Source organism: Neoarius graeffei, chromosome 14 (assembly GCF_027579695.1).
Source record: "Neoarius graeffei isolate fNeoGra1 chromosome 14, fNeoGra1.pri, whole genome shotgun sequence".
Lineage (NCBI taxonomy): Eukaryota > Metazoa > Chordata > Actinopteri > Siluriformes > Ariidae > Neoarius > Neoarius graeffei.
This window is the reverse complement of record NC_083582.1, coordinates 51806536-51821087: the sequence shown is the minus strand read 5'-3', so window position 1 is coordinate 51821087 and position 14552 is coordinate 51806536. Positions and strand designations below refer to the sequence as shown.

Below are 14552 nucleotides of genomic sequence, written 5' to 3'. Positions count from 1 at the left end.
GAGTGCTTATTTAAGTTGCTATAGACTTTTTGCCATCTCAAACCAATCTGGTCAATCTCTTCTGATCTCCATCAACAATGTGTTTCAGCCTGCAGACCTTCTGCACTCAGGATGGGGTTTTTGCACCATTCTGTGTAGACCCTAGAGGCTGCTGCATGTGAAAAAAAAAAACCCAGGAGATCAGCAGTTTCTGAAATACTCAGACCAGCCCACCTGCACCAGCAACCAAGCCACAGTTAAAGCTCACACGTTTTTGTTTTTTTTCCCCTTCACCCGTTCTGATGTTTGATGTGAACATTTAACTGAAGTGTTAAAGCCTCTGGAATTTACATGGAATTTGTTTTTGTTTATTTTAACGCATTGCACTGCTGACGTATGATTGGCTGTTTAGGTAACTGCATGCATGTGCAGTTGTACAGAGGTTTCTAATAAAGCGGACAGTGAGCGTGTGTATATAATGGTGTTAATGATTTTTGCCTAATTTTGTGAGGGTGAACTGATTGGTGATCCAAATGTGGTTCAGTCTGGTGGACTTCATACTTTTTTTGAAGCTTTCCTCTCTTCTCATGGCAACATTTTTGCTTTTATTACAAGCACTGATCTTACTCTATGAGCCCTGATATGTCTAGCTGACTGAACTCTATATCTATTCTGACTGAATGGCAGACTACGGTGGTTACTACTGAAAATTTACACTATATGTGGACATGTATCACCTACATCTACATGGTGGTGTGTTCAGGTGGATCAGGAGGAGCTGAGCCCCTCAGAGGAACCCTGGCCTAAGAAGTTCCCAGAGCCTTTGTCCTGGAGGAGCGACGAGGAGGATGAGGATAGTGACTTTGGAGAGGAGCAAAGGGACCGGTATCTGAAGGTGAACCTTAGAAAATGGCAGAAATTGAATATGATGATGCCAAGTTTATTTCGTTGAACTGATGCTGTATTTTTTTATTTTTTATTTTTTTAAATGCGGTCAGAAGTTTATATACAGAGACATGAATGTTGTGGCAATGTTGGGCTTTCAGTAATTTCTTACTTTGAACTGTTCTTTTTCTGTGGCAGAATGATTGTATAACATCTTTATTAGGAAACTAGACAGGGACACTCTAACGAGTGCAAACCCCGCCTTTTCCCTATTAAAATACATTGGGCGAAAATTTCGAAGTTCTGCCATGACCTTGACCTTTGACCTCCGAAATTTAATGGTTTCCTTCCTGGGTGATTGGCAACACGTACAAAATTTGGTCCAAATCGATCCATTGGTTCTTGAGATATCTTGCAGGCAGACAGACACACACACACACAGACTGACGCAGGTGAAAATAATAACCCCTCCGACTACAGTCGGCGGGGTTAAAAAACCAAGAATTTGGTGCACAAGTTTTAATTTATTTTGGGTTTTCTGAACTCAACACAGGGACAAAATCATACATACAGGGTCAAAAATATACATACAGCACACTAATATTTGGTTAAATGTTCCTTAGCAAGTTTCACCTTGACCAGAACTTTATCCATTCCACAACCAGCTTTGATGCGTGTTTGGGGTCAATGTCCTGTTGGAACACACAATTGTGTCCAAGTTTCTGATGGTTTGAGGTTATGTTGTAGCATTCTGAGGTAGTCCTACTCCTTCATTGTTCCATCCACTTTGTGCAATGCACTGGTTCCACTGGTAGCAAAACAGCCCCAGAGCCTGATGCAACCATCACCATGCTTAACAGTGGGTACAGTGTTCCTCTGGTCAGTGTGGTCAGACAACTCAATCTTTTGTCTTATCTGACTATAAAACCCTCCTACAGGCTTTTTCTTTGTGCATCTGTCAGCTGAAAACTTTAGTCAAGCATGAAGGTGATGATTTTGGAGCAGGGGCTTCTTCTTGGGGGGGGGGTGTCCCCAAAAAATAAAAATGTTCCTTGTATTTTTATTTGGCATACTTTTTGTTCACTTTTCTTAGTGATTTAAAACAATCTTTTTAGATATAAAGAATTGTTGCTATGACAGTGGTCATTGGTTACTAGTGTTTGTGTCAGTACTGTGTACGAGTTATCTAGCCGAGTGAGATTTAAACTTCATAAAAGTGAAGTCTGTTGATTCGTGCATTTTGTTGGCAGTAAAAATCACATGGTTACAGAATTTCTGATTAAATTTTTAGAATTGGAAGCCTTTATTTGTCTCACATACATTACAGCATAGTGAAATTCCTTCTCTGCATGTAAGCCATCTGAAGCCAGACACACACACACGCACAGAGAGACAGAGAGAAAGCAGTTGTACTTGGGACTCCCCCCCCCCCCCCCCCCCCCCCCCCCAAAAATTATTTGATGGCTCTGTGTTACCGATGGAAACGGCATACTAGTGTGTAATTTACGTTACAGGCGGCTGTCTGGTTTCAGTGCAAATGGCTGCGACCAAATAAGCCCATTTTTAGCAACATCATAATTTATCCATTTAAAAAAAAGTTTTCATTCTTAATTTAAGCATGTGGGGAGCACATCAGGGCATTTGCTGTGATCGTCAAATGAAGTTTATTTTTGGGTTTTGTTTGACTTTTAAGAGGCATTGGCAAGTTAAGACATTTTGGAACTAGTGGGTGTATCTATATATCTTCGTGTAAAAAAAGTATATATAACCATGACTTCAACACTTTTCCACTAAACGGGACTTATTTTAAATATCTGGGGTCAAGATCTCTGAGTACTTGATTTCCTTTCACCACACGTCAATTTAAAAAAAGCACAACTCAGCTGTTGCCTCCTCTGAGTGATTCATGTTGCAGCCTTCACCCACTTTCATCAAAGTGTAAGAGTGAGTGTGCTGACAGGAAGCATCATTGGTTGGTATGGAAACTGGGCCAAACAAGAGCACAAAGCAGTGATTTTAAAAACACAATGTACCTTAAGGGGAGATGACTCCTCCTGCCAATGTTCAATCATGGGTATTGCACTGGTGTGTCTTGTCCACGTGTGTGTGTGTGTGTATACACCCTCTGAAAGTATTCGAACAGCAGGGCCAGTTCTTTTGTTTTTTGCTATACACTGAGGATCACAAAAAGGGTTTGAAATCAAGATTTGGATTGTGATTCCTTCACCTCTGCCCTGTGGAGGTTCTTGATGTCACTGACTGCTGTTTTTGGGTTTTATATGAGAATAGATCAGAATTTCAGCTTGAATTTCTTGATATTTACATGTTGATGTGTGCAAAAACTTAGAACATGGCACCTTTGGTGGCAGAGCACCTAAGTTTAAGATAAGCAATAGTATAGGAACAGATAATCGTTATTTACTTTAAGACTACTATTTGATTGCAAAGCGCTTGCTTGCAATTATTGCATCAAACTGTGTTGTGTTGTGGTGTTCTTTTGTGATGCCTTTTTCCAGCCTTGTACTGCAGCTTCTTTCAGTTGTTGTGAGTTTGCTGCCCCCAGCCCCCTCTTCAGGAGGTGAAATGCATGTTCAGCTGGGTTAAGGTCTGGTGATTGATTTGGCCAGTCTAAAACCTTCTATTCACCCAGGACTGACTCTCTAGCCGCTTTATCCTTCTACAGGGTCGCAGGCAAGCTGGAGCCTATCCCAGCTGACTACGGGCGAAAGGCGGGGTACACCCTGGACAAGTCGCCAGGTCATCACAAGGCTGACACTTATGCCGCTTTTCCACTACAAACACGGCTGAGTCGGGCTGAGCCGTGCCATGCTGAGTCGAGCTGAGCGGGGCTGTTGGAGTTGCATTTCGACTACAACCGCGCTGAACCGTGCTGGCTGGAAGTGGGTGGACACATTGGGTGGAGTTAGCGAAAGTGGGTGGACGTCAGGTGATGTCGTTAAGCAACGCAAACAGTGACATCAGTGAGCTTTTAAGCGGTAGTCTCACGACCCGGATAGTAAACAATAAACATGGAGGACATGGAGTCGTTAGTGTTGCTGGTCTTGGTGCTGTGGCTTGTTGTCACCGACAACGCGGACAGATACTGGCAAGAGCGTATAGATGAGGCGAGGCGCATAAGGCTTCAGAAATTCTCGTAATTCGTAATTATTCTCCTTCCGGGTTTACGGTGTTTACCGATCCCAGCGCGCTCGCGGGGCGTGTGTGGGCATGTGAGGACACTCCTCCTCACCAATCAGTGCACAGGGGAGTGTCTGCTCACGCTCCCAGCCTCACTCGGCACGGCTTGGCTCGCTTCAGCCCCACTCCAAAACCGTGCGAGTTTTAGGGGCTAAGCAGGGCTGAAACGAGCTGAGTCGTGCTGGTTTTTGGTAGTCGAAACGCGAGCCGTGTCGGGCTGAAGCGAGCTGAAGTGAGCTGAAAAAGGGTAGTGGAAAAGGGCCAATAGACACAGACAACCATTCACACTCACATTCACACCTACGGTCAATTTAGTCACCAGTTAACCTAACCTGCATGTCTTTGGACTGTGGGGGAAACCGGCGCACCCGGAGGAAACCCACGCGGACACGGGGAGAACATGCAAACTCCACACAGAAAGGCCCTCGCTGGCCACGGGGCTCGAACCCGGACCTTCTTGCTGTGAGGCGACAGCGCTAACCACTACACCACCGTGCCACCCTCACCCAGGACTGTGGGAGGAAAATTGTGTACGAGGCAAGGTCCATAAAGACTTGGTTTGCCAAGATTAGAGTGGAAGAACTCCAATGTCCTGCACATAGCCCTGACCTCAACCCCAATGAACACTATTAAGAGCTCCAATTGTACTGCGGGCCCCGTTGCCTGACCCTATCAGAACCTGACCACACTGATGCTTTTGTGGCTGAATGGACAAATCTCCCAGCAACGTTCAAACATCTAGTGGAAAGCCTTCCCAGAAGGGTGGAGGCCATCATGGCAACGAATTAGACTTAGACAGAGACTACCTTTTATTGTCATTCAGTATGCAACAAGTGTACACCAAGCGAAATTTCGTTGCAATTTGGCTCAGCACAGAAATAAATATGAAATGTATTAAATTATGCAGCAGCAGAAACATTATAAAGTGCAATAGTATAAAGTGACCTGTGGAATTTGGAATGTTCAAGTTATAAATAGAAGTTTAGAGTTTGGGTTTGGAGTGCAGAAGTCTGGTGACCTGGGGGAAAAAGCTGTTACAGAACCTGGTGGTCCTGCACCGAATGTTGCGGAACCTCTTTCCAGAGGGGAGAACAGTCCATAATGAGGGTATGAGGGGTCACTGATGATGTTTCTGGCTCGAGACATGCAATGTCTTGGTGCAATGTCCTGAATGGAAGGAAGAAAGGTCCCAATGATTTTCTCTGCTGTCCTCACCACTCTTCTCACATTCTTCCAGTCAGAGGCACTGCAGCCTCCACACCACACAGAGATGCAGCTGGTTAGAACGCTCTCTATGGTGCTTCTGTGGAATGTAGTGAGGATGGGCGGGGGCAGGTGGGCTCTCCTCATCCTTCGCAGGAAGTGCAGACGTTGTTGTGCCTTCTTGACCAGTGACACGGTGTTCATAGACCAGGTGAAGTTGTCTGTGATGTGCACCCCCAGGAACTTGGTGCTATTGACCACCTCCACAGCTGTGTTGTTGAGGAGAAGTGGAGCGTGGCTGGGTTGGTTTTTCCTGAAGTCAACAATAATCTCTTTAGTTTTGTCCACGTTCAGGATCAGGTTGTTTTCCCTGCACCAGCCCACCAACTGCTCCACCTCCTCTCTGTAGGCCAGGTCGTTATCGTCCCTGATGAGGCCCACCACTGTTTTGTCATCCGCAAACTTCACAATGTGGTTGCTGGTAGCCCTGGGGACACAGTCGTGTGTCACCAGAGTGAACAGCAGAGGGCTCATGACACAGCCCTGAGGGGAGTCTGTGCTGAGGGTGATGACATTGGAGGTGTTCTGTCCGACCCGCACTGACTGTGGTCTTTCAGTGAGGAAGTCCAGCAGCCAGTTGCATGGGGGGGGTGCTGAAGCCCAGGGGACCCAGTTTGTTCACCAGATGCTGTGGAACGATCGAATTGAACGCTGAACTGAAGTCCAAGAACAGCATCCGCACATGAGTGGTGTTCTCCTCCAGGTGTGCAAGGCTCAGGTGAAGAGCGGAGGAGATGGCGTCTTCAGTGGAGCGGTTTGGCCGGTAGGCAAACTGGAAGGGGTCGAATGTGGGAGGGAGCTTGGAGGTGATGTACTCCTTTACCAGCCTGTCAAAGCACTTCATCATAATGGGAGTGAGTGCGACAGGCTGGTAGTCATTGAGTGATGTGATGTGAGGTTTTTTTTGGCACTGGGATTGATGGTGGCAGTCTTGAAACATGATGGGACTTTGGCTTGATCCAGTGAGGTGTTGAAGATGTCCGTTAAAACATGAGCCAGCCGGTCTGCACATTCCCTGAGCACTCGACCAGGAATATTATCGGGGCCCAGGGCCTTTCGTGTGTTGACTCTCCTCAGAGTCCTCCGCACCTCCGCTGTATCAAGACAAAGTGCCTTTTCATCTTGATGGGGAACAGCTTTCACTGCAGGAGTGTTATTTAGTGCCTCAAACCTCCCAAATAAGTTATTGAGTTTATTTAGGAAGTCACACTCTGGAGGGGCTATCCTGTAGTTTGTGATAGCCCGTATGCCTTTCTACATATCCCTGGTGTTGGTGGAGTCGTGGAAAAAGTCCTGGATTTTTTGACTATGAGCACGCTTTGCTAATGTGGGAACAACTTTGCACTGAGAATGTTCAACAAGCACATATCGGTATGATGGTTAGGTGTCGACAAACTTTTGGCCATATGATATGTCTGTAATATGTAGCACATTTAGGAAGCCCGCTACCAAGCGTTTCACTATGTGGCGAACAATAAACACAAGCCCAGTCTTGGCATTTTGGCAGTGAGCATGAAACACTGAGATGTAGAACAGTATACTAGTCTGCTCTTATAATTTCTAAAATGGTTTTGGATTGCATTTACATGTAAAAGTGGTCAAAATCCAAGAAACAAATTGCAAATGTTAATTTATTATACTAATTGTATCAACATGCATAGGTTTCATATTTAATATTCTTCAAAGTAGCCACTGTTTTTGACAGCTTTGCACACTACTGGCATTATCTTAACCAGCTTCATGAGGTAGTCACCTGGATTACTTTTCACTTAACAGGTGCCTTGTCAAAAGTTAATTAGTGCAATTTCTTGCCGCCTTAATGCATGTGAGATCAAATAGTAAATAATAAAAATACAGTAAATAGCCCTATTCCACAACTGTAGTAATCCATATTATGTCAAGAACCGCTCAACTAAGTAAAGAGAAGTGACAGCAATCATTGTTTTAAGACATGAAGTGTCTTTTTAATTAATAAAAATAAAAAACATTGAATTGGGGGCGGCACGGTGGTGTAGTGGTTAGCGCTGTCGCCTCACAGCAAGAAGGTTCTGGGTTTGAGCCCAGTGGCCAATGGGGCCTTTGTGTGGAGTTTACATGTTCTCCCCGTGTCTGCGTGGGTTTCCTCCGGGTGCTCCGGTTTCCCCCACAGTCCAAAGACATGCAGGTTAGGCTAACTGGTGACTCGAAATTGACCGTAGGTGTGAATGGTTGGTTGTCTTTGTGTGTCAGCCCTGCGATAACCTGGCGACTTGTCCAGGGTGTACCCCGCCTCTCGTCCGTAGTCAGCTGGGATAGGCTCCAGCTAGCCTGTGACCCTGTACAGGATAAGCAGTTACAGATAATGGATGGATGGACATTGATTTGGAAGGCGTGTCCAAACTTTTGACTCGTACTGTCGATCAGAATGGTTTATCATCTCCAGTTGGCTGAAAGGCCCAAAGGGGGATTATGTCATGGCGTCTGTCCGTCCATCCATCCATCCCGGGAAGGGTACTCACCTTCTGAAATCATCTCCTCTCAAAATCTTTGAAGGAATTTCACGAAACTTGGCAGAATTCTTTGTTATATGTCAGTAATAGGCGTACTGTAATTTTGTTCAATTCGGTCGCACTTTACCAAAGTTGTGGCCCTTGATTAACAACCTTGTACTTTTCACAATTTCATGAAGGTGTGCTTGCCTTTGGACATCAACTCCTCTCACAATTTTTGGATGAATTTCTCAAAGCTTGGCAGAAGGCCTTGTTATATGACAGTAATACGCATATTGCAATTTAATTTAGTTTGTGAAAATTTTACCAGAGTTTTGACCCTTGATTTAAATAACTTGTACTTTGACAATTTCATGAGGGTGTACGTTCTTCTGAAATCATCTCCTCTCACAATTTGTGGAGGAATTTCACAAAACTTGGCAAAAGGCTTTGTTATAGGACAGTTATACGCATGTTGAAATTTTGTTTAATTTGGGCAAATTTTAAGTGTTATGCCCTTGATTATTAACAAACTTTGGGAATTTCATCAAGGTGTGCTTGCTTTCTGAAATCAACATCTCTCACAATTTTTATCCCCCGCTGGCTGAAAGGCCCAGGGGGGGATTATGTCGTGGCGATGTCTGTCCGTCCGTCCCAAGAAGGTTACCCACCTTCTGAAACCAACTCCTCTCGCAGTTTTTGGAGAAATCAACTCAAGTTTCACGAAACTTGACAGGATTCTTTGTTATATGTTGGTAATGCACATATTGCAGTTTCATTCAGTTCAGTCTTGTCTTGTTTTACCAGAGTTATGGCATAGTTGCCAGTGGAGGATATTTGTGCTCTTGGAGGACTCTTGTTACGGTAGATAATTGCACTTAGCCAGGCTGGATGGAAGACAGTATACAACAGATGAGAAGTTTATTCTTGAACTGACATATAAAATATGGACTAAAATGTAATCATGAACTTCAAAGAGGCACACAGTTATCTCAGTTTGCCTTATGGAAAAGACATGTTTAAATTATGAGATGTGACTAATCTGTTGATGGAAAAACAACACATTGCCATGAGAAGTGAGAAGAGGAAATTAAACATCTCGCCTTTAGTCAGAGTTACTGGCTCATTGAGAGTTGTGAAGAAATGTCACTGTCAAATGTCCTACCTGATTACTGGCAGTGTATTGGAAAATACCTTGTAGTCCCATTATGGCCATTGAGGAATCATTTAGTGTATCTAGAGGGATCTATGCTGAATATTCATAATCCTAAGAGGAGCTCTGTCCATTATAAAACAGGATATCAAACAGTTTGTGATAGCAGTTAATCAACAGTGTGATCTAACAGTATCTGTATATTTCATTAATAATATAAATGTGTATGCAGGTGAGCCCGTCCTCTGAACACCAGGAGTTTTTCACGTTTATGCAGCGAGTGCTCAGCCCGGTGCTGGAAGCTTACAGCGGGGCGGCCATTTTCGTACACAGCCTGCTCTCGCCCATGACCGAGAGAGAGTACACACAGAAGCTCTTCAAATACCTGCTCACACGAACTGAGAAAGGGGTGGCAGCGTATGGTCAGTCTCCAGCATGCTGCACAAACTATTTATATCTGTCTTTTTTTCCCCCTCTAATTTCTTTTTTTTTTTCCCTCTTTGTCAGGAGAGAGTGCTACACACTACCTCGTGAAAAATACAGTCAAAACTTTTAAAGAACTGGCGGTGAGGGGGGGGAACCTATATATCTTACATTTTGTATAAATGAAGAGAGAGCATTGAGAATATGTGCAGTAAAGTAATTGTGTGTGTGTGTGAGACAGGTGCTGAAGGAGCGCTGTGAGAACGGTGTGTGTCGTCTGGAGCTGAGCACTACGTTCCAAACTCAGGCCAACAGGAACAAGCTCCTACGGTACATCCTGGGCTTCAGCCTGCTGTGAGCCATCAGATTCCTTTCTCTGTCTTGCTTAAGGGCTTCTACAGGCAACAACTATCTAAGGTGCTACTCTATGGAAGATTTACCTAGAAGTGCCTTCAGCAAACACCTAGGACTGGGTCAAGCCCAACTTGCGCAGTTTCATTTTTTCACACTCATGGCAGGATGGATACGCAGCTAGCTCACTCCTCCCTCAACCACCACCCAGACAGCTGTGAATGATCACTTTTGCCTGAATTTGTTTTACTTTCAATTTGGGTTTTGCTCGAGTCTTATTTTAACTGAAAAGGAGAAGTACAGAAACGTCTGTCTCACTTTGTGCATAATTTTCCCTTCAGTTTAGACCACTGTATTTCAAGGATATCTGGTGTAGATAATAAATTTTTAAGGGCATTAAACTGACTAGAATTGCTGAGGAGCCTGTATATAGAAAGTGTAGCTCCTGTCTTTCACTGACCGTCCTGTAAATGTAAAGATTGTGATGTAACTATATTTAAACCATTAACGCAATTTTTTTCTTTAACCCTGCAAAAAAAAAAAAAAAAGTACGACACCTGAACTGTTAACTTTTCCTGCACTCATTAGATTTCAATGCACAGAGAAATGAAAAGATTACACCTAGGTATGTAATAACAGCATGCTGTAATAATTTTAATTTTGTTTCTTTTAATTTTGTAAAGCTGTGCTTCAAACACTGGTCTTGAAACACCATGAATCCAGTTAGAATTGAATTTGCAGTGGCTTTCCGTATAGGACGACAGAGGTCATGGATCAGATTTTCCTGTATATTTGGTGAGTGGAGGAAAGGTCAGTCCCTCAGCAAATCCTCACAGGTTATTTTAGTTAACTGTACTCTGTTAAAATAGAGCGGTGTACTGTACACTGTAGAATGGTAAGAGAGTCATTATACTATGTGCAGATGGTGTCGTAGAGAGAGATTACTGTGTTGCATGTCTAACAGTGGGACTTAAATGGCTAAACACCACCTAGATTATCTGCAATATTTCTTGTGGGGGGAAAAAAAAATGGCTTGTGCATTTGAACCCATAAAGTCCCTTTTTGCCATGCAGGATTTCCACTTGGGGATTTATTTATTTTATTTTTTTATTTTTAAATTCCTTTCAGGGTGCATGGCACTGTGCAGTTATCAAAGCACGGATTCTGACACAACACCAGTTGATCAGTGTTGAAAACAAAAATAGTTTTCTTGATTAAGCAAAATTACACACATCATGAACCAGAGCTCTGGATCCTTCCACCCTTTGTTTTTTTTGTGTGTGTGTGTTTGGGGGGTTGATATTAGTTTCTTGTCTTTATGGTAGTCATAACACTACTTTTTTTTTCTTTATCATGATTTAATATTCATAAAGAATGCCTGTTGTTTCTTGACTTGTGCACTTTTTTCCCCTCCCCCTCTTTTACTCCTAGTGAATCCTGTGACTAATAAATGGAAAAGTTATATAGGGTTTTTTTAATTATTTAATTAAAAAAAATTTTAATGCTGGAAGAATTTGCAAAGTATGGTATATTGTGTGCATGATTTTTTTTTTTTTCCCCTCAAGCTTGTTGATTTCTAACGTGAAACTGGTTTTATTGTACTATACTTAAATGTAGTTTCCTGTTTTGTAAAATCTTATTGAGAAATAGCTTCTCAGTCATGAATGAATTGCTTATGATTGCTCACCTTATTGTGAATGTATAGTTAAAGTGCAAATTGTCCACATATGTGAAGATCAATGCTTTTATTATAGGCTGCTTAGATAAACTCAAGGATATGTTTGTCTTTTAAATGCTTGTTTGTTTGTTTGTTTGTTTGTTTTTTGGGAGGGGGGGGACTTGGTACAGAACTTAAGACTTTACCAAAACATACACACACACAGCGCCGGTTAGGTTTGGACACATTTTTCTAATTCAGTGGTTTTATTTATTTTTATTAATTAAAGAACACTTCATATCGTAAAGTAATGATGGACTGTTGTTTCTCTTTACTTAGTTGAGCAGTTCTTGACATAATATGGATTACTATAGGGCAGTGAAAGTGGGGAAGATATCAGAAAAAGTACAGGAAAGGAGGTTGCAGTGGTATGGTCATGTGATGAGGAGTATGTTGGTAGAAGAGTGATGGATATGGAGATGGAAGAAAAAGAGGAATACCGAAATGAAGATGGTTAGAAAGTATTAGAATTGACTTGACTTAAGAGAGAAAGGCCTGTCTGAACAAGAAAGGAGCAATCGTGCAATATGGAACAGACTCATCAAATCCATCGACCCCACAAAGAAGTGGGAGAAGATGTCCGTAGAAGACTGCAGTTGTGAAATAGGGCTATTTACTGTAATTTTTTAAAAATTATTATTTACGATTTACTGTTTTGATGAACCATGAGTTGGCCAAGTGGTTAGCGTGTCCAACTCTTGACTGGGAGTTTGAGTTCTACTCGCAGTTGGGTCATACCAAAGACCATCATAAAAATGGTGCCTACTGCCATCTGGCGAGGCACGCTGCAATACAGATGTGAGTAGACAGTTAAACCCACATGGTTACCAGAGGACTGGCCCCCTACTGTAACCCGAGCTGTGTAATAGGCAAGAGGCCAGGGATACTGAAATAGAGATCGGTGACACCTAATGCGTCTCAAAGGCCTGGTTAGTACTGGGGTGGGAGATTGCCTGGGAACATCAGGTCTTGGCATATGAAGGACTTTGATCTGTCGCACATTAAGAAGGCAAGGAAATTGCACTAATTAACTTTTGACGAGGCACACCTGTTAATTGAAAAGCATTCCAGGTGACTACGTCATGAAGCTGGTTAAAATAATGCCAATAGTGTGCAAAAAATGGTGGTTACTTTGAAGAATCTAAAATATGAAAAATATTTTTAGTATTTTTTGTTTACCACATAATTCCATACATGTTATTTCATAGTCTTGGTGTCTTCAGTATTGTTCTCCAATGTAGAAAATGGTCAGAATACAGAAAAACCTATGAATGAATAGGTGTGTCCAGACTTTTAACTGGTTTTCTCTCTCTCTCTCTCTCTCTCTCTCTCTCTCTCTCTCATTATAAAAATATATAATTTTGTGTGTCCACATGCATGCGTATGTGTGTATATACAGTGCCCTCCATGGTTATTGCCCCCTCCCCCTGTAAAGATTAGTAAAAAAATGGCTTGAAAAAATCCAACCTTTAATTGAAATAAATTTATTGAGAAAAACAAATCTCTCATCAAGAAATAATTATTTTCAACAAAAACACGTGCCACTATCATAGGCACCCCTGCATTTAATACTTTGTACAACCTCCCTTTGCCTGTAAAACAGCACTGCGTTTCTCCTATAATATTTTATAAGGTTGGAGATACAGAGCAGGGCATCTGAGACCATTCCTCTTTACACAGTCTCTCCAGATCATCCAGGGTCCTCGGCCCTCTCTTGTGCACTCTCGTCTTCAGCTCACCCCACGGGTTTTCAATGGGGTTCAGGTCAGGGGACTGACATGTTCATGGCAGAAGCTTGATTCTGTGCTCAGTTAACCATTTTTGTGTTGCTTTGGACAGATGCTTCGGATCATTGTCCTATCAGAAGATCCAGTGATGACTCAGTTTTAGTTTCCTGGCAGAAGCAGCCAGATTTTGATTTAAAACGTCCTGGTGTTTCATGGAATCCATGATGCCATGAATCCTAACAAGGTTTCCAGGGCCTTTGGAGGTAAAACAGTCCCAAAACACCACAGAACTTCCACCATATTTTAGAGTTGGAATCGGGTTCTTTTCATTATAGCCATCCTTCGTTTTACACCAAACCCACCTCGAGTGTTTATTGCCAAAAAGCTCCATTTTTGTTTAATCAGACCATAGAATATGGTTCTAGTCAAAGTTGTAGGAACGTTTTGCAAACTTCAGGGGCTTATGTTTGTGGTTAACTGAAAGAAAAGTCACCTTCCAAATGCTAATCTGTTGACGTTGGCGTGATGTCTGATGGTGGTTTTGGTGACTGGAAACCCCAAGATTTTACTTTGTCTTGTAATTCACCAACAGTGATCCTTGGGGATTTTTCCCCTCTCTTACCATCCTCCTCACTGTCCGTAGGATAAAATAAACTCGTGTCCTTTTCGAGACAAGTCTGTAACAGTTCCAGTTGGTGTTCACTTTTTTATTATTTCTCCAACAGTAGAAATGGACGTTTTCAGGTGAGTAGCCTTTTTTTTATAGCCAGTCTCTGACTTATGAAGTCAACACAGTTCTTCATTTGGTTTGTGTGTTCTCTTATCTTTCCCATGTTGATGGATGACTAAGGGAATTTGGCCTCTGTGTCACATCATATTTGTACCCCAGTTAATCAGGAAGTCATGGATTACAGTTTGAAAGTTCCTACACACTCCAGTCAGCTCAAAAATGTGCAATTTAAATGGGAAACATGCTTCAGTTACATTATGTTCACTATGATTTCCAGGGGTGCCAATAACAGTGGCACATGTTTGTTTGGTTTTTTTTGTTGAAAATAATTATTTCTTGATGAGGGATTTGGTTTTCTCTCAATAAATTTGTTTCAATTAAAGGTTGGATTTTTCTTTTTTCAGTGTGAGATGAAGCTACTTCAGTAAAAGGTGGATTTTTTTTTCCTCAAACCTTTTTACTAATCTTCACATGGGTGCCAATAATTGTGGAAGGGTGCGTGTGTAATCTTGTAACTTAAACATTTTTTGAATAGGCACAAATCTTGATGCAAGAGGCCTAACATGGTTAATTCCCCCAGTATGTATAATACTGTGCTCTTTAGTGCTCTTTTATAAGATCAGTTATTAACTTTTGATAAACTGTGGGTGGTAGAAAT

The 14552-nt window shown here is 42.3% G+C and overlaps 1 protein-coding gene across 3 annotated transcripts in view; it reads left to right on the top strand.

The window, feature by feature from the left end:
• gpam (glycerol-3-phosphate acyltransferase, mitochondrial) overlaps positions 1-12938 on the top strand; it is a 50536-nt gene extending 37598 nt beyond the window's left edge. For all 3 annotated transcript variants that reach the window (XM_060939945.1, XM_060939947.1, XM_060939946.1), the window contains exons 18-21: positions 743-874; positions 9179-9368; positions 9454-9512; positions 9611-12938. In XM_060939945.1, the coding sequence (XP_060795928.1) occupies positions 743-874; positions 9179-9368; positions 9454-9512; positions 9611-9727 (498 nt within the window). In that variant the 3' untranslated portion in view covers positions 9728-12938. The remainder of the gene's footprint in view (positions 1-742; positions 875-9178; positions 9369-9453; positions 9513-9610) is intronic.
• The last annotated feature ends 1614 nt before the right edge of the window (positions 12939-14552 follow it).